This window comes from Cydia splendana, chromosome 17 (genome assembly GCF_910591565.1).
Source record: "Cydia splendana chromosome 17, ilCydSple1.2, whole genome shotgun sequence".
Lineage (NCBI taxonomy): Eukaryota > Metazoa > Arthropoda > Insecta > Lepidoptera > Tortricidae > Cydia > Cydia splendana.
In genome coordinates, this window is record NC_085976.1 from 2216813 (window position 1) to 2241441 (window position 24629).

General features: G+C 39.6%; 1 protein-coding gene across 1 annotated transcript; it reads left to right on the forward strand.

Moving 5' to 3' along the window:
- The first annotated feature begins 7504 nt into the window (after positions 1-7504).
- Positions 7505-22882, forward strand: LOC134798957 (uncharacterized). The gene is made up of 6 exons (XM_063771384.1): positions 7505-7979; positions 19474-19780; positions 20555-20651; positions 21338-21448; positions 21923-22084; positions 22817-22882. The coding sequence occupies exons 1-6, from the start codon at positions 7526-7528 to the stop codon at positions 22880-22882; spliced, it is 1197 nt and encodes a 398-aa protein (XP_063627454.1). The 5' UTR covers positions 7505-7525.
- Positions 22883-24629: the final 1747 nt, after the last annotated feature.

The following is a 24629-nucleotide window of genomic DNA, read 5'->3' on the forward strand; positions in this document are numbered from 1 at the left end:
CTGATTGACTAGCACGTTATCTTTTCGCGGATTAGCAAAGTAATATTTTGGTTTTAATGACATAAGATTAATTATAGCAAGACATTTTTTAATTTGTATGTATTAAATAATATTATGTAAATATGAATGACGATCATAATATTAATTCGTGTAGATTAGTGTAGCATAATTTATAATGTAATTTAATATTATGAGAATAAATATCTAAATCTACATCTAAATCTGTGGCGGTTACGACAAATTACGATTTTTTACTTTGGAGCTGCCTCTATGTGTTAGTAGGTGTTAGTAGCTTCTGATCCTCATAGAATACTAGTAGTCTTTGACCTTTTTTATTATCTTTTTCATTTATGACACTAATAAGATTCTGACTTTTGACAAATGTCATCATTGCCGAACAATTTGGAAAAAAATGACAATGACAATGATAGTATGTTTCTTTTTGTTGTAGATTATTGGAAATTACTTTTGTTAGATTGTTTATTTTTGATCTTTTGTTCTAATTTAAAAATAATATCTGATTTAGGGTGCTCTTGACGTGGCCCTTCCTCAGGATTTCCCCGATCTGATCAGAGAAAGTCCGCAGAGGTCTACCCCTTCCAATTCCCACTTCTACTTCTTCCTTATACACTCTCTTTGTTAGCTTTCATTCATTCATTCTTTCCACGTGTCCAAAGCATCTGAACAGCCGCTGTTAGCTGTAGTTAGTTAAAAATTAGCAGCGTCATCCAAATAATTCGTCGCTCCCAGGCAAAGGGAGTCTGGCCACTCGCCAGCCGAAACTGTGGCGGACGACACAAATTGTGGACAACCTAATATCAGTAAAATCGTTCACGAGTCATTTCAATAATATTAAAACTCACATAATTCTCATCTTTTTCTTGAGGGTCGTTTTGTCGAGGCGTTTGAACAACTTGTTGTATTTCGCTATGATAAAATTTTATGTAGCTTTTCCAGACGGCAATTATTTTATGATAAAGTCGGAAAAATCTAGAATAAAATCGCGAATAAAATCTATTGTCGTAGCGATTTATAAAATAAAATAAGAAGGTAGGTACCTAAGAGTACAATAGTGTAATGTATAGTATTACCGAGTCAATACCACAGACGGATCGACGGTTATGAAAATATAAATGTGCTGTTTTTACCTACAGTTTTCATATGAATCCATAAGAAAATAGTGGTGTTATCGTAAGATTATATGTTTTTTGACCACAAAAATAAGGTATTGATTGATAAAAACTAGTCAAATTGAAAAAATGACAGAATTTCAACGAGATAGAGTTGTTAGATTAGAGTTCAATAAGATGGATTTACGAACATATTGTCCTCCTCCTCCTTAGTCGTACACTCTTGTCAGAGTGGTCGTGGTTATGGGTTGTCCTTTCCTATGTTTATTGCGGCTGTTGCGATACTCCTCCATCTCTCTCTGTTTGTGGCACTCCGAGCACACTCAGTCAGGGAACATTTCGTCGTGGACTTTATGAGATCCGTCCACCTTGTTGGAGATCGGCCGCGAGAACGATGACCTTCCACTCTACCCTGCACTACCAACCGCTCCATCGACTTTTCGTTGCAGATGATATGTCCAAACATTTTCAGTAGTCGCACTTGCACAATCGACGAAAGTCTTTGCTTGGCATTTAACTCTTTTAGGATGGAGAGATTAGTACGGCGAGCAGTCCATATTGTAAAGCTACTTAATCTACAACATCTACATAAGTATACCTACAGCAACAAAGTAGCTAAATGTGTTAAACAATTACGACTGATTGAAGCTAATATTAAATAACAAACAAGGTGTCATTTTTGTGCTATTAGTGTTTGAAAAACTTTTACACTTATTGTGTCATTTCGTCCACTTAGTGTGGGCAAAACTTTTCTACAAATGACTTCGAATATGAAACCTCATTGCTATTTTATAAAACATTTTATAACAGGTTCTGTTCTGTGAATAAATATTAGCTGTTTTTTTGCTCTAGATTACCCAGTTTTAGACACTCTTATTCCAGTGATAGCCACTCTGTTTGACACTTCTATTTGTATAGATTAAGATTGAGGGTGTCGATTAATAAGGCAGTGTCAAGCTTTGGTATATTTTCTTTAAGGTAACGTAAATTAAACTTAGACTATAATGTTATGTATGTTAACCGTGGAGCCCGAATTATGCCATCTTTCACCCCTGATGGCGTCACTCGTACTTACCTATAAACCTATAACGAGATCTGCTTAGGCTAAAAACTATTAACATATCAATAACAGATATTCAAAGACTTTCAAACAGGAGATACTTCCCGCTTCCACTAAATTACATAAAATGCCTAAACTTAATTTATTAAACAACAAAGGTATTAAAACGAAAATATTACTTTGCTAATCCGCGAAAAGATAACGTGCTAGTCAATCAGTGTTAACCCGTTATACTTACTTGCGTATTTTTACATGCAATTAATATTCCCACCCTCCCACCGCAAAAATAAATACGCAAATAAATATAACAAACCACCACCAAAAGAATAATCCTCGACACGTGTTTCGCCTCTCTACGAGGCATCCTCAGGAGTTGTTGACGGTCTGACGCCCGGCAACGGAATGACCTGTCTACAACTCCTGAGGATGCCTCGTAGAGAGGCGAAACACGTCATGGAAAAAAATCTTGCTTTCGGGCTTGCGGTGGGAGGGTGGGAATATTAATTGCATGTAAAAATACGCAAGTAAGTATAACGGGTTAGCACTGATTGACTAGCACGTTATCTTTTCGCGGATTAGCAAAGTAATATTTTCGTTTTAATTAATATGGATTTCCGCAAAGTAACGTCTGATTCTATTCACTACAACAAAGGTATGTTAATAATTGTAGTTCTTTCCCATAAATATACACTTTAATGTTATAAAGGTAAATCTATACATATAATAAAGCTGAAGAGGGTCGAAAGTCTGTACACGGAAGATATTCGAAAAAAGTTGGCTGGGGATACTTAGAATCGATAACAGAACACGTTCCAACCGTTTTTAGAGTTTTTGTCTGTTTATCTGTTTGTCTTTTTGTCTGTTTACTTGAACGCGCATCACGTGAAAACGGCTAAACGGATTTTGATGCAAACTTTACTTATCTGTCGAGAACATCCCCGGCCATGTTATAGGCTATAAAAATTCAACCCCTAAAAGGGAGGGTAGCCACAACACTCGATTGACTTAAGTTTGCCCCTGAATCATATGGCGCTACTTAGGAAGGAGGGGCAAACTTTTTTCAAATATGTGCTACCACTATAGAGTACCCTGGTAAACTAACAGATGGCGCTGAATTTAATACGTGTTGACATGAATAAGCCACCGAGGACGGATTTTGCCAAATTAACTCTAAGTTTAGAAGAGGGGGCACGGATATCAACAAATTTAATTAAATAATTATGTTGATTTAATAATACAACAAAATTAAACGACAGTAAATTAATCGCCCCTCATTGCACAGTGCCATCTTTTTGGGGAACTGAGTAAACATTAAGTAACCAAGAAAACTAAAAATTAGTTTACATAGTTACGTAGTGGTCAAATAAACACACATATCAACATGCGTATAATTGCATAATTATTTAACGTTATAAATTTTCTCCGTCATGAATTATACCTAATCGTAATTATATCGCATCGATATCCAATCCATATTCATACGTATCGCCTCCTTTAAGCACTTAATAATGGCCACGAAGGTGGGTACTTTGAAAAAAAAAAACCTTGACCTCTCTGTCATTTGCAGTGCCGGATTAACCCTTTTAAGCAAAATAAGCACTTGCTTAGGGCACCACGTCTAGGCACCAAAACCGTAGGCAAAAAAACGCGCAGGCTGCATCAGCATTGCAGGCGTCGTGGAGTAGGTACCTACATGAAACTTTTATACGTGTACAAGTACCCATCTAATGACGAAGGGTCGTAGGGATCAAGTAAGAGAGTGAGGGTACGTAAGAACATCTCCAACGTAGGCTTTCGATTTGACCTTACGCGGAGGCCCTTAAAGTCATGGAAAAAAATCTTGCTTTCGGGCTTGCGGCCAGCCGATTTTTTCGACATAGGTTACTGGTTTTATAGCGAATTTTGCTCTCTTGCAGATTTGTCGGCCAAGACGAGTTGCTCCTTAGCCGCGATCCTGAGACCTAACGCGGTCATTGATCTCAGACAGCGGAGGCTCCGAAGATGAAATCAAGCGACGCATAGCCATTACTAGGTCTGCAATGGAGAAACTCTGCAAGATATGGAGAGACCGTAACATCACAAAGGCAACGAAGACTCGCCTCGTAAGATCTCTCGTTTTCCCAGCGTTGCTATACGGTGCTGAAACGTGGACAGTAAGAGAGAGTGAACGGAAACGCATTGATGCTTTGGAAATGTGGTTTTCTTTTTTTATTATGATTGGGCTTACTCATGGCCACAGACTAGCCGAGGCGTAGACGTGGCCTACGATGGAGCGAGCTCGCCCAGAAGGTGCCTGTTCACTCTTGATTTGAAGGTTGCCGGGTTATAAGAACACGGAAATATAGAATTCCATTCCTTGGCAGTGCGCATAAGGAAAGTAGAAGCAAAGCGCTTCGTGCGAATTGGTGGAATATCTACCAAGTAAGGATGGAAACCGGCCGTGCGTCTAAAAGTCCGATGGTAGAATGGGGACGGTGGAATAAGCTCGTGTAGCTCTTGGGCACACTCCCCGAAGTGCAACCTGTAGAATACCGACAGGCTGGCGACTTTCCGCCGATGTGCCAAAGACTGAAGCTTAGCCGTTAGCTTCTTGTCGCCAATCATCTTCCTGGCTCTGCGCTCCACTGAGTCCAAAGCGGCAAGTTGGTATTTAGCTGAGCCATCCCACAGGTGGCTGCAATACTCCATACACGACCGGACTTGAGCTTTGTAAAGTGTTAGAAGCTGTCCAGGTGAGAAGTATCGCTTCACCTTATTTAGGGGGCCCAGCTTTCTGGCCGCAGTTTGTGCTTTAGACTCAATGAAGCTGCCGAAGCTGAGGACTGAACTCAGCTCCATGCCGAGGAGTTCCAGGCTGTCGGTAATAGGCACAGATGCACCCCGAAAAGAAGGCGTCAGGTCGAATGGACTCCGTTTTGCGGAAAATAGACACGCCTGCGTTTTGGAGGCATTGAACGTGACCAGATTGTCATCACCCCACTGGGAAACGAGACTAAGGGTCAAGTTCATCCGCTCAACCATGGCCTCTCTCTGTGAGCGTATATCCTCCCTGCTGTCCCTTGCACTAGCCAAATATCTCTCAACAACCGTACTGTCATCTGCATAACCTACAATGCTGGGTTGCAGCATGTCGTTAATGTGGAGCAGGAAAAGGGTTGCTGAGAGAACAGATCCCTGAGGAACACCGGCGTCAATGGCCATGAGGTCCGAAGAGCAGCCATCAATAACTACCGAACGACCGTTCACTCAAGAAATCAGATAGCCAGCTACAAAAGTCAGCAGGGATGCCGTATGCAGGAAGCTTGCTAAGGATGTGGTGCTGGAGAAGGATGCTGCGGATATCATGGACTCAGCGTCGCACTAATATATCCATTCTCCAGGAGCTCAAGGTTACACAAAGACTTTCGGCAATCGTTCACTCTCGTATCCTTAGCTACTTCGGTCACGTTACGCGCAGGGAAGGCGACGCCATGGAGAGGCTTGTAGTTCAGGGCAGAGTGGATGGCACAAGACCCAGATTGCGGCCTTCAATGCGATGGACCGACCAAGTTAAGTCTCTCATCGGGTCACCTTTAAATCTGTGCGTGCGAAATGCAATAAATAGAGAAGCATGGCGGGAAACAACAAAAAAGGCCGTACAACGACCTCTCTTGACCATGACCACGACTGCTCTGACAAGAGTATCCGACTAAGAAGAAGAGACCTAACTGCCTAACTGTCAAAGTGTTATAAGGGGCCCCGTGAAAGCCGAAAACTAAAAGCATCCTGTCAAGTTTTTCAATAACAAACTGTCATGCAGTTTGGCGAAAAAATATGTGTAATGGATTGCTGTGTATTTTTTATTGAGTAAAAAAAAAAAAACGTAGCACTTTCCAGTGAAGCCAAAGAGCGAACAGTGGAAGAGTCGTGATTACATGCATAGTAGATTCGATTTCAAGCCACTCTTTTGCAGTTCGGCGTTATGTCTTATGCGAGGCCTTCTGCCTTACGGCAAAGTTGATCTTCTGCCTTAATTACACTTGGGTGTGGATCCAAATCCAAGCTTTCCTGTTTCGCAACTGGGCCTTCTGCCTTGCTTACACTTCGCCAATTCAATTCACTTGGTCAATTCCAAGCTCAGCTTTCTTGCATCTTTTCACCTCTCTTGCATCAAACAACCTCGCTGAGACCCTTAAATATCGAGCCCTATGAGAAGCTAGGCTGATAAAAAACTGTCCCATCCCTTCTTTGTATGAAATCCTGGATTCGCGCCTGGTTGGCACTAAAAGTAAAAATGTACAACTGTATATCAAATTGTGTTTTTTATATCGAAAAATTTTCGCGCTCGCTTCGCTCGCGCTTTCAATACATTTCTAAGTTATGATAAAGGTGACATTCGGGTGGCGACTGCAGCAGCATTACTCTGTTGCAACGTTACTGCTGCAGCACTGTCAATTTTCGTGATAAAATGATGTGACTGATTTCCATACTAAACGTAAAAATGTACAACTGTCTATCAAATTGCGTTTTTTATATCGAAAAAATTTCGCGCTAATAACTTTCTTAGATATGATAAAGGTGCATTCGGGTGGCGACTGCAGCAGAATTATTCTGTTGCAACGTTACTGCTGCAGCACTGTCAATTTTCGTGATAAAATGATGTGACTGATTTCCATACTAAACGTAAAAATGTACAACTGTCTATCAAATTGCGTTTTTTTTATCGAAAAATTTTCGCGAAAGTCTCGCAACGCATTGAGGTTACAAGGGGCACGTGGTCTTCCTCAGAAGTCTGAAGAAGACCACGGTGAGTGGCGCTCTAGCCAGGCAAGCTGCTTCGCTTTCGCTCGCGCGCGTATACCTTACTGTATCGTCCGATATACCCCTACTACTCTGTCGTTTAAATCACTTGTAAAATTTTAATAAGGGCGAAAAAAACTATTGATTTTGGAGAGTAGTTTTATTTAGTGGTACCTAACTGTAAAATATTTTATCTAGACTACAGTCCTCTAGCATATCCATCTGTCAACTTTACTTCAAGTTCCGCCTCCAGGGGAGAAGAGAGATTATAGGATTAGAAATTAGCCGCTAACTGACACAGACCGAATTCCACGCGGGCGGAGCCGCAGGCACAGCTAGTATATTGTATATAATGACTTATATCTATGCCTTAAGGATCTCTGGAAGAAAAACCAATATCACCATTCAATTTACTTAAGTAGTACTAAGTATCCTATTATTATACAACTTCATAATCTCTCAAAATTAAGCCAATTTACACCTACAGCTGTTGGTTTACTTATTCTTTCTTCATTGAAGCTTTCTCTTGTGCCGTGGAAGAATCTGACCAATAAAAATGAAAAACTATTTCATTTTGAAAACCTTATGCAGAAAAATTTACTTAGTAGGAGCGGGTGATTTTTGGTATGAGGAGGGCGAAATAAGTAAAGGCAAAAGTTTGCGATACCAACTTCTATGCTTTATATTATTTTCTATTTATATTTCTATGACTGGACTGGAAATTATTGGGGTGTTATTTGGCGACATGCCTAATGATGAAAGGAGCGATTGTAGAACGTTCGCTGTGACCCATACTATAGTTCTGGTTAAGATGTTTTCAGTCATCCTGAATAGGAAACGCGTCAAGGAATTGAACAGAAAATTAGTAGAGATTTGCAAAGACCATGAAGACAAACATCGACTGGCTGAGAATTATAGAATTATGAAAATTAACGTGAGAGCATACGCCGTGTCTGTTTATGGTACATTTGTTTTCTTTATTTATGAAGGCATTCGGAAGATGATAACAGGTAAACAGTTTAATTTAAGTATAGGTACTAGGCCGCCTTAAGAAAAGAAAAACCATAACGGACACAAAGTAAGTTTCGAGAAAAAGCCAAAAAACTTTGCACTCCTGTTCAAATAGGTTAAATTCAAAGTACAAAGTTAAACTTTTGTTAATGAACAAAGTAATTGTGTAGATTTTTTATGCGTTGTAAATTATTCGATTATCTTTTTATTTAAATAAGTTATTTAGAAAAAAATGTTACTGCCTCGTGATATAAATAAAATAAAAATATCTTTACTAACATTAAATTACATAAGTGTGTACTTATGGTTTTTGTGTTACTTTTGCACTACGATGTCTAAGAAATAGAAACACAAGTACACAGTTGTGCTTATGTTACTGACCGATCTCGAAGCTGAAAAAGCACAATTGCGTACTTTATGTTTTTTTTTTGCTTAGTTAACGTTATCAATTATGATTTATCTCGTTAAAGGAGTTCATAAAAATACGATGAAGATTCAGAATTATTTATTAAAAGAAAACAAATGAGATATTTTTAGAGATATTTGATTAATAATGTAATATAAAACTAAAAAATTGCACAATTAGATTGCACTACCTAAGTACAAATGCTATTAGAGACCTTTAAAATGTCAAATGTAATACAAAACTGAAATGAGGTACAAGTAGATTGTACTAAGTACTAGTCCTTAATTTATTGAGATGCTGCTGATGTTTGTGGCTAGACATTATTTTCTTGAATGTCAGATCTGGCTATAAGAAGCAACCGTCTGCTCCTGGACGACTGCCGCATCGTTAGTAATCTGATAACGAAAACAAAAAAAAACGCACCCACAGCCAAGAAGCAAGCACAAACAGCCTTTGAGTTCTAGAATAAAATATGGTTAGAATTAGAATGTTAGATACAGCTCAAACACTCAGCGAATTATCAATTTTATTTCACTAACTAATTATCAATTTTATTATTTATTTCATTTGAAGTGTGTAAAATACCCGAGAACTATAGCAACTGTATTATAAAGAGTACCATCGTTGACTTCATCTCATCGTATAATATGAAGCAGTACAATGGTGTCACCAACTCAAAGGACAAAATTCTGGATCTTCTCTTATGCGACTCTGACATTGTTGAGGTCACCAAAAGCACCACTCCAATCAAGAATGTAGATAGTTACCATCCCCCTTTAGATTTCATTATAGATTTGCCGTATCATGAATATTTTAAAACGGAACCTCAATACAGACGTAACTTTTTTAACGGGGATTATGATTTGATACTAGGGGCCCTGGATGACATGGGGTTGTCCATAAATTACGTCATCGATTTTTAAAAAATCCCCTACCCTACCCTATAATCATCCAAAAATCATGCTTTAAATGACCCCATTTCCTCCTACTTCATGCTGCCGTCATCCGATGTCCAGACCCCCCCCCCCCCCCCCCCTAATTTGAAATGACGTAATTTATGAATAGCCCCCATCATGTGGGATGATGAATTAATAACTTGTCATAATACTAATGAGGCTGTCGACAAGTTTTATAGAGTATTGCATCATGTTATCTGTGAAAACATCCCCTTGAGAAGGTGTAACAATAACTCCTATCCTGTCTGGTACAACGCCAACTTAAAGCACATGCTAAAACGAAAATACAAATACCACGTTTAATGCAAGAAATACAAGAACCCGTTGGACAAACTTGAATTCGAATACTTGCGAAGCAGCTGTGACAAATTAATAAATTAATGCTACAAAAACTACATAAGCGAGATAGAAAAAAAAAATAAACAAAAATCCGAAAATTCGGGACACATATAAGCAAAATGCGTTGTAATAGTTCCGCGTACCCACCTGTTATGGAGCTCAATGACACAAAAGCAGATAATCGCAGAGATATTTGTAACTTATTTGCTAATCATTTTTCATCAGTATATGAAAAACACGGAAACGATCCAAATAGAAAAATACTAATTACCGGTAGTGAAATGGCATACATAATACTCTCGCAGGATGAAGTTGAAGGCCGTTTAAAAAAAACTCGATATATCAAAAGGTACCGGTCCCGATAATATACCGCCTTTATTTCTTAAAAATTGCGCTAAGCCACTTTCTGAGCCCCTCACCATCTTGTACAACTGGTCTCTCAGAACAGGAGTATTTCCGGATAAATGGAAAGAAGGTCGAATAGTCCCTACATTCAAAAACGGGAAACGTAATTTAGTCTGTAACTACTGACCTATCTCTATCCTATCCACAGTTGCCAAGGGTTTCGAACAGGTAGTGTACCCATATATCTTTAGCCATGTGCAAAATTATATATCACCATTGCAACACGGGTTTATGCCAAAGAGGTCAACTAACACAAACCTATGCAATTTTATCGAGGACCTTACTCAAGCGGTTGACAAGGGATACCAAGTCGATGCAGTGTATACGGATTTTTCGAAGGCATTCGACAAGGTTAATCACCATATACTTTTAGATAAGCTGCATCAATTTGGGATATGTCAATCATTGTATAACTGGTGTCGGTCTTACCTGGAGAATAGGCCATCGACTGTGGTTATTGAGGGCGCGCAGTCTCGTGAGTTCGTAGCCTTTTCTGGAGTACCTCAAGGATCGAACTTGGGCCCTCTGTTCTTCAACATTTTCATCAACGATGTAACATCCATATTTAAATTTTCTAATGTGTACTTGTTTGCCGACGATTTAAAACTCACGAGAATCATTAGAGACCCCGCTGACGCTGAAAAATTGCAGGGCGATGTAACGTCCTTAGTGGAGTGGTGTGCTATCAATAGAATGCATTTAAATCCCACGAAATGTTACCATATTAAATTCCATAGGAAGCGGAACGAGTTGCAAACAAAATACAAAATCATGAACCAACATGTGCAAGAGGTGACTGAGATCAGGGATCTCGGCGTTACACTGGACAGCAAACTGCGATTTCATAAACATATAAACACCATGATTGACGCTGCATTCAGGGCGCTGGGCTTTGTACTCAGAGCTGGGAAAGAATTTAAGAAAAACTCGACTCTGATAAAGTTATTTAACTCATTCGTCAGAAGTAAGCTTGAATATGGTAGTATTATCTGGACGCCTACGTACAAAATCCATGTCAATAGAATTGAACGCGTGCAGAAACGATTTACCAAACACCTGGCTTACCGAAATAGAATACCGTAACTAACGTCGTATAAAGAAAGACTTAGGCGCTTCCATATGAAATCACTAGAATGTAGGAGAGAAATGCTGGACATGACGTTCCTATACAAAATAATCAACAGCCAAGTAGACTGTCCCAGCCTACTGAGTATGCTCGCGCTTAAAGTACCAACCCGCACTCCACGCTACCCCTGCCCTCTATTTAGTATGCGTTTCTGTCGCACTAAACTTGGTTCCCACTCACCGGTGCCCCGCATGTCGCGCTTGTATAATACAATTAGCAAGCACAATGCCCAGCTGGATATATACTATGACAGCTTAAATAGTTTTAAAAAGAAGCTTACTTCGATTCCCGATTGAAGTGCCTCTTGACATTCTACTTTGTAGATTTTAGGTTTATTTATTGTTTAGTTTTTATCTAGTTATTAGACTTATTAGGCATCATTGTAATTCTTCTTACCTTATTAAAATGTTTAGAGTAATATGCATGCTGTGTTCGCCTGTAATTGGTGGCGCAATCACAATTGAATAGTACGCAAGTGTGTTAGTGCATAAGTTGTTGTTGCCACTGTTGGTGAACCTTAATAATAAAATAAAATAAAATAAAATTATAACAAAACTTGCAATCATAAAAATAACAACAAAGCGATACTCATGAAACAAACATAATGAAAAAAAAGTAGTTGGGAAATGCCTGTTTCATGAACAAGCATGACTTTGGACGGTGTATCCCGTACTAAAATTAAGCCATGTGCCAATGTAAAACTGTACGTGTTATTTACCAACATACATAAAGCTTGGTGGTGCCGGAGTGATCACACATAGGACCGAAACTTAAAGCCACGTTATTTTAAACAATTGTACCTTAAATTCGTGGTTAGGGTTATAATATGTTTTAGGTAGGTATTCAACAGCAGTCTCAATAGACAAGTTACTTAACACCAATATAAATAAATCATCATCATCATCATCATCATCATCAGGCTATAGTAGTCCACTGCTGGACATAGCCCTCCCCTAAAGAGCGCCATAGCGCCCTGTCCTCAGCTTGCCGCATCCAGCATCTGCCTGCAGTCTTTCGCAGATCGTCATCCCACCTGGTCGGAGGGCGTCCTACACTACGTTTGCCGAGTCGCGGTCTCCACTCAAGAACACGTTTACCCCAGCGATTGTCGGTTCTTCGTGCGATATGGCCAGCCCACTGCCACTTCAGCTTGCTAATTCTTTGAGCTATGTCGATAACTTTGCACGGTGGTTCGGCTTGTATGGAGAAAGTGTCAAAAATCGATTTCTCCAAATATATCAAAGATACGTTCAAAATAAAAATACCTTCATGTTTGTTGTTTTAAGGTCTAATAAAAAAACAGTAATAAGAAGTTTTACTTTGTATATAATATCATTAAAAAAAATCAAACTGGTAACAAAAAAAATATGCAAAATACATACAATTTTAAAGCCTTATAAAAATACAATTAAAAATATATTACAACGTATTCTTCAATAATATAATAAAACCAATATTAATATTATTAAAATGTAAAAAAATATATATTTAAAACCAAAACTTACATATTTACAGAGATACCAATATCGTACAAATTGTGCAACACAAAATATTTCACGTCACCTCTCAGCCACCTTAAAAAAACTAATTTAGACTAACTAAAACTTCAAAATAATCTAAAATATTATTTAAACATCTAATAAACTAAGTACATATTGTGACAATGATTGTTTTTTCTTCTTAGGTGGTTTCCCAAGGCCAGTAATCATAGGGTCCGATAAGAGACTATTTAAGAGATCCGTATTCGTCTTGGTGCGTGACATCTTCTGAGTATTGTTAAGCCTGAACTACTTAATATTTTTATTTGTGTACTCTGTAGATTCTTCTGAAAGCTATACTATTGGTAACATCACTGTAGCTACATGAATGATTACTTTATGAACAGAAGCTGGCATATAGTACCATTCATATTCTTCTGTAAGTTGCCGGGTCATTTCTAACGCATAATCATTATATTTCTAAGATTTTATTGTGTACCCAGAATTAATACACTTTAAAATTGTACCAAATCTATCAATAAGCTCTTTTTAATACCTTTTTAACTTATTATCTAACACTAAAACACTTTCTGTTGACGAGGTCGTACCTATATGTAAGTCTACGGCTTCTACACTATCTAACCACTCGTTATATTAAGCAATAACTGTATCCCTATTTCTAGTTTCTTTCTTCCAAAATGTTGATAAACTTCTTCTTAAACTATTAAGGTGATTATGTTGCAGACTGCTAACATTAATGTTTTCAGCTTTCTCTGGTAGCTTTTGCACAAGTATTTGGTGCATATTATGAGCCCTGTCAATATATGAACCATCATGTGCATCCTCAAAAACGTGCAATGAAAAAAGGGACCTAAAAATAAACAAGAATCGCTTGAAAGTGTAACTCAAGATTGGTAAAAACACAACTAAATTTCGTAGCGGGTGCTACGAAATTCGTAGAGGGCTTATAGCCTTCAGTAGAGTACGTATGAGCAAACAAAATACAATGATCCCTTAACTACGCTTTATGGGCAATACGACGTATATAGTGTCATTGGCGCCATCTGGCGACACAATTTTGAAAGCTACCGTGAATACTCTTAGTATGAAATAACTTGGTAACATTAAGAGACCACGTAGACCCCAAGCTAATCGATCTTATTAAATAAATAACATGCTATTAATAAAAAAAAAAAATACATACCTTTGTTTACAACTTCCATAATGATGTAATTGATAAAAATTAAAGAATTTCGAAATATGTGCCGTAAACAAACTTTCACTTGACCGTGTCACTGCTAACGCTAATTACGCGTGGTCGATGTGCTCACTTCGAGGGTCCGAAAATTAATGATTTAGTTAAATAATTTAGAAACTATATATTATAGTCTCAGGTGGTATGGCTATTAGTTAATAATTTGCCATAGTAAATCTTTACCCAAGTCACTATGGTTTTTCTAGACTTATGGCCTACTACGGAACCACCGTGCTTTGGTTCTCTGTCGGATGTATTCGTTACGAATCCTATCCTTCAGAGAAACTCCGAGCATAGCTCTCTCCATAGCTCGCTGAGCGACATTGAACTGGTGGACTAACCCTATCGTGAGTGTCCATGTTTCGGCTCCGTAGGTCATGACGGGTAGGACGCACTGATTGAAAACTTTTGTTTTCAAACATTGCGGTATGGATGACGAAAAGACTCGGCGTTGTTTCCCAAACGCTGCCCAGCCCAGCTGGATCCTCCCGTTGGCCTCCTTCTCGAAATTGTTCTTACCTAACTGCAGAAGCTGCCCGAGGTAAGTGTATTCGGAAACGATTTCAAGAAGGTGACCATTTACGACTATCGGTATTGGATCAATGTGGCCATTGATCATGACTTTGGTTTTATCCAAATTCATGCCAAGACTGATGCGTCGCGAGGCTGCAGCTAGGCCGTCCAGCATCCGGTTCAGCTCCCCTAGCGACTCCGCCATTAAGACTATGTCATCTGCGAATCGTAGGTGTGAGATGTAGTCGCCGTTTATGTTAATGCCCTTACCTTTCCAGTCCAGCGTCTTAAACATATCTTCCAACGCGCTTATGAACAGTTTCGGGGATATAACATCCCGGTCTCACTCCTCTGCGCAATTGGATGTTTAGACTGCTGACCCTGTACTTGGACACTCATGGTGGCGGCTTCGTAAAGACATCTCAACACCTCGATATAACGATAGTCTATTTGGCATCGCTGTAAGGATTCCAGAACAGCCCAGGTCTCGACAGAGTCAAAGGCCTTCTCATAGTCCACAAAGGCTAGAGACAGGGGCTGATTATATTCTTCGGACTTCTGTATAATCTGCCTCACTGTGTGAATGTGGTCTATGGTGCCTAGGGCTTGCAAATATTCGAAACTTTCAGGTATTCGAATATTCGACTTTTTCTGACGACATATTCGAATATTCGAATAATTATTCGAATATTATAAAAAATAAGAAAAAGAACGAGAAATCGGTTTATTATCGTTTTATTCAAAAGCTTATTTGACTTATTGCTAAAACTAATGATATTTTGCAGAAATCCACTTAATTGACTAGATTTTATCATCCTACTATGAGATGCCCACATTTATAAAAACAAGTAAAACGCCAAAATAAGACGTATTCAATATTTCTAGATAAAACTTTTATTATAAATGCGCCGTTGAGTGAAATAATATAACTTTAATCATCTAAACCAAACCTAGGTATGTAAGATATTTTTTTTTGTAGGTAATTATTTTCTGATTTAAATTAACTTGTAGTCACTCAGAGGCCTTAATTAATGGTTGGCTTAATTATATAATATTGGAATATTTAAGGGAAAAAGTTAGTTGACTACTGGATTATTCGTCAGCTAAAGGTGCATAGTTAGATTACCTAGTTGGGCAGGTTTGGTATGATCAAATTTGAGAATTGCGATAAGTGCGGGCAAGGTTTAGTCTTAATAAACAGAATGACCCTTTAACTTAAAACTTATGCACCGTAAAAATAACATACTTTTTGATTTCGTTTTCTTTCAAATTGAGTTAGGTTTCACTGTATTCACAAAGTCTATCGAGAGGAATACAGTAAAAATATTATTTCCTTCGTATTTGGGTACCTACCATTACTCATTCACTGTAAATACCCGGAAAACACACAGAAACTGTAACTGCAGCGGATTAAATAGATTTTTTATAGTAATAAAAAATATTCGAATATTCGAAACCTGAGCGGCCGAATATTCGAATATCAAAACAGGCCGAATATTCGACAAATTCGAATATTCGAATATTCGAATTGCAAGCCCTAATGGTGCCATATCCTCCGCGAAACCCTGCCTGCTCTGGCGGCTGGAACTCGTTGAGTCTCCTAGCGAGACGGTTCGTGACCACTCGTGAGAACAGCTTATAGACGTGGCTCAGGAGCGAGATGGGTCTGTAATTTTTAAGGAGGGTTTTGTCCCCCTTCTTAAAAAAGAGCACCACCAAACTCCCGCTCCACGCCTTTGGAGTTCTCCCACTGTGAAGGACGGCGTTGAAGAGGTTCTGTAATTCCTGTATAACAGGGGCTCCTCCAGCTTTCAAAAGCTCTGATGTTATTCCGTCCTCACCGGGGGCTTTTCCATTTTTAAGCTGCTTCAGAGCTAATACGATCTCGTCTTGGCTGATGTCTGGCAGTTCGTCGGTGTAGTGGCGTGTCAGGGTGGCTCTGGAATCGTGGTCGTCTCGTCGGGAATGTGGGGCATGTGCAGCGTATAATCGGCCATAGAAATCCTCAATCTCGGCGGAGATCTCCGGCTTCGACAATACGGTCCTCCCGTCGCGCGTTTTAAGCTTCGTCAGATGGCTCCTGCCAAGCTGCTGAGTGAATACTTTGGACCCTCGGTTTCGCTCTATCGCCTCTTCAATGAGGCGTGTGTTGGAGCTCCGAAGGTCGCGCCGTACCATCTTCGCTATTCGCTTGTTCAGGTCTGACCTCTCCGACGAAGTCGCTTGGGTAGTTTCCCGTCTTTTGTCATCAATCCGAGGGTCTCAGCCGAGAGTTTGGATTTCTGGCCAGTCCGCTGCGTTCCGCAGAATTTGACGCCCTCATCCCTCAGAGTTTCGACCAGATTATGTAGGGTCTCGTCAGCGTCATCGGTGGGTTCCAAGGCAACAAATCTATCCCTGAGAAGCTGCTGGAACTTCTCAGTACCCGCCATGATTTGGATTGGGTTAGGGCGAAGCGTGGACTTCATCAGACGGTTTCTTTCAAGCTTCAAGTTGATATTCAGAGAGCCTCGGAGGAGTCGGTGATCAGATCCGGTATTGAACCTGTTGATCACTGAGACATCTCTGAATATGTGCCTGCTATCCGTTATGATGAAGTCGATCTCATTTTTAGTCACAGTGTCGGGGCTTTGCCATGTCCACTTCCTTTGAGGCTGTTTCTTAAAGAAGGATCGACGAGTTCATTAAGAACAGTCCCTCTTTCTCAAGGAAGTTGACAAGCATTTGCCCCCTGTGATTCCTAACTCCGTAACCGTGCGGGCCTATCCGGGATTCGTTGCCAGTCTGGGTTCTCACCTTGCCGTTAAAGTCCCCCATAACAACATTGAAGTGGGCCTTAGTGGTGTTGTGCAAGGCTTTGGATATGTCTTCGTACATATCCTCCACTTCATCATCCGAGTGTGCCGAGGTCGGTGCGTAAACCTGAATTACCTTCATGCTGTAGCGCTTGGACAGCCGAAGGATCAGGTACGCTACCCTGGTCGACACACTGGAGATTTCTTCAACGTTGTTAGAGAGGGCCTTATTGACGAGGAAACCTACACCACCCTGGGATGTTTTATCACCCTCGCGAAAGTAGAGAAGATGGCCCGAGTCTAGGGTTACGGTGTCCTCCCCCTCTCTACGGACATCACATAACCCTAGAACATGCCATTTAATGTTCTCTAACTCCACTTCCAACTGCGCTAGATGGTGGGCAAGCCTCAGAGTGCGTCCGTTAAACGTAGCCAGGGTCAAATTTTGTAATGAATGGCAGCCTAATGTAGCCCGGGGATTCTTAGCACCCCTTGCCCCGCCGTTACCGTGGCCGCTGCCATGGCCAGAAATAGCGAGGCGGCCGGGAACTGGGGGCCATTTTCGTTTGGCGTGTCTTTTCATTTGGGGGTAATGCCCGTAATCCCCACGCTGGGCATGCGGGTTGGGGATCGCAGTTCAGTAATTGTTCTGCAGAGGGCGTTGCTGCCCACCCCCCGGTTATATTTCCCTTAGTCGCCTTTTACGACACCCACGGGAAGAATTGGGTTGGTGCTATTCTATAGGCCGGCACCACACGGCAAAATATAAATAAATAGATAATGTTAATTCCAGATACGCATAGGTACACATTTGAATACGCGCGCCAAGCCTTAACGTAGGTAGCTACTAAAATGACCGCGGCAAATATACCTAAAGTTATTCAAAAATATAGGCAAAATCTGGAATACGCGACAAGATGAGAAACGTAACATGGATATAAGTATACTTACGAATAATTTTTGACACTTACTACAATCACGTATACACATTAACACTTCTAATATTTTTTGAAGTAGGCACAGGAGTAATTAATACGTGCGTCGTACGCGCAACCTCTTCCGAAGGGAAGTAACTAGGAGTGAACCGGCCGAAATCTGTCCTTATAGGGGACCGGAGGCGGAGGGGGACTACCTACTAGCCTGATAAAGCATAACTGACCACAACGTTTAATAAATAAAGCACAAGTTTACTTTTTTGAAACCGACACTAAGCAGAACAAACATAAGGAAGAGTCATACGAGATAGAAAAAACATAACGTGCAACTTATGTTTTTTCAGATTCCGAGAGTTATGACTAATAATTATTTTATACTAACAAGAATGAACACTTCTATCAACTTATGGGTTTTTTACATAGAAATTTTATAGAAAACCAATATTATGGTTTTTCTTCTTGTGAAGTAATTGTTGGGCTCAAATTCAAGACAAAGGAAAAAAACACAAGTCGTCAATTTAGTAGATAGATAGATAACCATTTATTAGCTTGCCACAATACACACATTGATAGAAAAAACAGAAACAATAACAATATTAAACTAAAACTAAAATCAGGAACAAGATGTATCAATAGGTAAATGTGCTGTGTGCGTTGCAGCAAAACAAAAGGGTTCTGGCCCAGTAATACGCTCCACTCTTTCGGGTGAAGCACTGATGATAGTACTTTTCTGTCTATGAATATATACTTATGCTTTTTCTTTCTCAAAAAGGCAATAACTTTACCAAAATGGCGTGTAGTTATGCTTGTCTAAATCGTGACCTGTTAGAGATAAAGAAATAACTGCTAGATAGAAAAATCTCATTTTTCTTCCTGATTTCTAGGGTGTCAATAACTCAACTTCGCAAAAATTGTCATTTATGGTTCTTTTTCTTTAGGCGGCAGTACTAAACTTGCTGAACTTAGTTTGAATAACCAGCGCTAACCGTAGTTTAGTAGTACTGGTACGAGCTAGATATATAGGTGTACGAGTACAGGTGTGTCTGGAAAAATGTGTCTCGCGGACAAATCTGTCAACATAACAGAAACTAGGCACATAATATGTCTCTGCGAACAGATCACCCGCGCACACCTTTGTACGTATATCCCTAGTTATGACCTAAGCAAAACTATTTTTGTATTTTGCTGGCTTTATGATGATCTTTCTGATAGCAGTAGGTACGTTTGGTCAATTTGGAGGTATTATGGGACCAAGTAGGTATCTACTGATAATGTGTTTTTCCAGGATCCCACTTCATAACAATTGTGACATATTGGCCATTTTACGAAGATAATTCCGCCATTGCTATTACATTCAGATTCTTTACAACAGGAGTGTTGGGCGTTATGATGGCCCCCATGATATGCATTGACTCCTTCGCTATGGTAACTCTGATCATGTACAAGTATAAATTTATCACGTTGAGATATTATTTGGAAGGTTTAAGGGAACAGTTTGACAGAAATAATTATGCTGGAAATGAGGAATATGCTACAGATCAACTGCACTCTGGATTGATTGAAGGAATAAAGATGCATAGTAATCTTATAAGGTACTTATTTATTTGCTTATTTATTTATCTTTAAAATAGGAAGCTCGTGACTTACGTACCTATGACAAAAACCAAAAACATTTACTAGTTGCTTTTCGGTGAAGGAATCTTCCTAATCGCGATATCACAGGTTTCCGAGAAGAAATTTGATAGGTGTGTGACGAGCGTTTTCACTTTTTTACATTGTCTGATCCGATATCGGATGTATGTAGGATCTTACATTACATCCACAATGTCGCTCTCGGGCCGCTGTGTATACCAGGTATACCTGCTAGCAACGTCAGCGCGCCCCACGCCTGCTTCAGGGGCACACTACAGTAAACATTCTAAGCAAAACTCACTAAGTACTATCAAAAAATTAAAGTAACAATGCACTTTATTACACTTGTAACACGGTATATTGTCCAATAATTTCAATGATGTTAGTTAGTGACTTTTGCTTGTCACCCGACGATATACACACAAAAAAAAATCGGTCCGACGGGGAGGTCCGACATGGCTGAAATTATTAGAAATGCTAATCCGATATCGGATGTCGGAATCGATCGGACAATGTGAAAACGCTCCTATTCGTAACAAATTATAGCCCAAACTATAGATAGATAGATCTTTATTTGGTATTAATCATACACCATATATCAGATATATATTGTTCAAAGACAGAATACTTGTGCCCAGTAATGGGGCGCATTTATTACTTAGGTTTATAAACAAAGTTTTATTGGCTAACCGTAGTTGTCTATAATAATATTATATGTGTAATTATATGGTAAGGTTATCAAAAGACATCGACCGGTGCGTCGGCGCGGTTCTGGCGCTCCAAGTTTGCCTGAGCTCGGGCTCCGCCGTGTCATTGCTGCTGCAGTTGGCCGTAAGTTTATATTACCGAGGCGGTTGGTAAGAACATAATTGAAGGGATGTTTACAAAAACAACATAACTGCTTAGAGCGGTTGGCACTTTTTTAAGAACATTGTTAATCGTTTCAGATGTCAACCAATGTAGTCAGTTATGTTGTTTTTGTAAACATCCCTTCAATTAATTGGTAAATCTATAGATATTTACCTCCAATTCTATAAGAAATTCCGGTAAATATGTGCACCGAAAATCGATAAAATAACCAACATGAAATTGCCAGTGTTTGACATCTAATTGACAGTCCGTTTGTCAATCTCTATTGTATGCCGTTATTGAAGTGCGAAGCATTAAACAGTGTCAAGCACTGGGACATTTATATACATGAGTAAGGCATTCTTGTAGTAATATAGTACAGTAGTTTATAACGGAATTTACCTACTAGCGCAATTGCGATTTCAGGGAACCAGTTCAGTTATGGGCTTAAATAAATATGCACGCTTAAGCTAAATTGCATGCGCTTAGTGACGTGCCGCTGGGAATATCTCTTTGGGAATTTTTAATTTGGGAATTTTCCCATTAGATAAACTAGAAGAAATATATGATATTCTCAGTAATGATCCCTAAGGTGTAACACGCACCAGTTTGTAATCGTGTTCACGATAAATCATTCATTGAAACGATGTATAATTGCTTTTTTTCAGCTTTCAAAGGACATAACTGTGGGCGCCCAATTGAAAATAATATTGTTTGTGGTAACATTATACTTTCTACTCGCTCTTTTCCTTTGCAATGCTGGGGAAATAACCTATCAGGTAAGTCTTAATCTGTATTTTCAATCACAAACGCTTGCTATCGGGGAAAAATTGCCAATTTTTTTTTTAAACGTATTATTTTTGTTTAATGAAATTAGAATGTTTATTTGATAAGTATTTTAATTACATGTATAAAAGTTACATTGGGATTTAAATTGCACAAGCATCGCCGCATATTAATACTAAATCAAACCACAATTTCTGCAACAAGCTTCGTCAAAACATCTATAATGTGTTTTTTTTTTTTTCCTTTTCTTTCTGTGTATGTATTGTATAACTGTGTACTTATACTGAAATAAATGGGATTCTATTCTATTCTATTCTATTCTATAAATTAACGCCCATCCCCAAGCACCAAGCCCGGTCCGAAAGTTCTCATTATGCTGGCAGCATTCCCACGCTGTATGGCGATGGAAACTTGTTGGACCAGCCCACACACAGAGAGGGGAAGTCAAATAATTCAAATGTTCGAAGGCATCTCTTCTGTCCGACTCGATCTTCTACTGCGGCTGGCACGCTAGCTCCATGCGACGCGACATACGCCGACTCGTGCTGTTCTCGTGCGCGGCGGCGCAGCGACCAATCGTCATGAAGGCCTTCAAAATGCTAGAGCTCACTTATGGAACATTTATACAGGTTAGTTCTTTAGCTAAATTAGTTCTAGAGACTAGAATGGAAACTTTTAGTCAATCAATTTAGGTTCAAATTTGACGGACTCTCGACGAGTGAAATAATTATTACAATGCGACGCCTACTAGTGCCGTTTTCATCATCAGCGATCTTGAAGACCCCCCTGCTGTAAACCTTGCACAATTTTACAAACTTTTGTATGACTGACGTTTATCTGACATGGCTATTTGTACGTTAAGTACAAATCATGTACAAATAGACATACATTTGACGTGCCCCTCCCCCGCAAAAAACGGCAGACTGTTTTGTACAGCCAAGGCGTCTCCAGTTACTAAATGCTCTAACGCTGCAGCTCATCTACGGCATTTTTATAATTTTTATACAGGTCAGGTGTGTTTGGAGCAAAAACTTGAAATTAATCAATGACCCTCAATAAATAATATGAGACATTTGATTGTCCTACTACATATAAGTATAACAGCCGTACCGTGTCAGCTGTAAAAAACTCATTGTTATCCAGGATGTAACTCACTGTATTCTCGGGCAAATAATTCAAATTTTATATTTATATTAAAGGAAAAAATGGAAAAAGTTAGGCATCCGGCAGGACTTGAACCCGTAACGTCCAAATCAAATTTGAAAGAATTCAAATTCAAACTGGTTTTCGAATGGCTGTAATGCGTGGTAATACAAATGTGTAGGTATCTTAGGTATCTAATGTATTTTTTTACATTACAGGTGGTAAGAGGCACATATTCGGTGTTCGCCCTAATTTACGCGCAAAACGATTCAACGACCGAATAGATTTAGATTTAGATTTAGATTTCTTTATTTCAAGATGAAAATTACACTATAAATTTGCTACATTCGTCAAAATTATGTTTATCTTCTCATCATGATTGTCAAAAATTACATTATAAATTAAAAATAATAAGATTAATTTTGTCTCCCAATAAGGATCGTCATGTACAAAGAAAAACATGTCAAACAATTGAATATAAACCAAATTAACATTAAAGTCGATGTCAACGTAAATAATTTGTGTTCACGCCTAAACAACACTCATTGTAATTAAAAATGTAAATAAGGAACGACGAACGAAAGTCATTCAATCCGATCTTCATTCACCGTTCACCAGTCTAGTCACTGATTGGAAAAGGGCCCTGTTCGATTTGGAGCCTCGTCGCGAGTGCACGCGCGCCCGTGGCGCGCCGATGATGGCTGGTCGGTTATGCCAGCATCGCCATCTTGCTCACCATGCTTAGACATTTATGCCGCGGCGGCCCGCAGTTACCAAGTCGGTAGCTTTGCGTATTAAATAAGATGTATCGTTAGAGTTAAGTTCCGTTAATAATAATATAACAGTTCAGTAAATTCAGTGCCTTTCAATATCGACGCCACGTGCACCTCCCTGAAGCGGGTTACTTCCTCACCTCAGTCGCTAGGGCAGCCGAGCGGCTGTGCTTCATGCAGCTGGCCGGAGAGCTGGCGTCGTCAGCGTAGCGCGGCGACAGCACACACGACGGCTGGGAGCTGGTCACGGCAAAGCCACGTGTCTCCAGGTCAAGAGTATACGGAAGGCTAAGTACTAAATCATAGAAATAGCTGAAGCAGCTCCTATAGTACATGTGTACTTGCGCGCCAGGGAAGCGCTGCAGGGACCATGTGGGTGGCCCATGCTTTACTAGACAATAGAGAGAGCAGCTGTCGCAGCTGCCTCGGCTGTTGTACGCTTCATTTTGATGGTCCATGATGGGACCTGCCTTTGTAGTATTCATTTTGGCGGAACCCAGATGGGACCTGCCTTTGTCGTCATCAATTTGTAACTGTCATTAAAATGTCAAATACCTAAAGATAAAAATATCACAAATGAACAAAATGTCATGTTTTAAATACAAATCAACAAATTAATAATAAATAAAATTACGTATGTCGTTACAAATTCAATTCCATGTACTCACAGAGTACAGAGGGTTATCCAACAAAAGGTTTCTCAATTTGCGCTTAAATGTTCCGTCACACGGCTCATTTCTCAGATCGGCAGGTAGGTGCTCGTAGTAAGTCGGGCCTATGACTCGTGGGTTCTTTCTTGAAAGTGCCATGCGACGGGGAACTGTTCTCAGACGCCCTGCAGCTCGAAGCAGTTTGCCCGGAAAGTTAATACGTGCAAATTGGGATATATTCTGTCTTACATATATCAGTACATCGAACAGGTATTGTGAGTAGTGCGTCATTATACGTTGAGAACCAAAGAGCTCTTTACAAGGGTGCCTGTCTTTTACACCGGCAAGTGTACGTATTTCGCGTTTCTGCATTATCAGAACTCTTTTTGCATCTGTTGAATTGCCCCAGAGCAGTGAGCCGTATGCCATGATAGAGTGGAAATGCGCAAAGTACACCTGCTTTAAGGCTTCTGCTGAGATAAGTGGCTTCAGTTTCCTCAACGCAAACGACGCACCACCCAATCGATCACAAAGGTTGTCTACATGGCACTTCCAATTTAGAGTGTTGTCAATCATAAACCCTAGGAACTTACTCTTTTCGCACATGG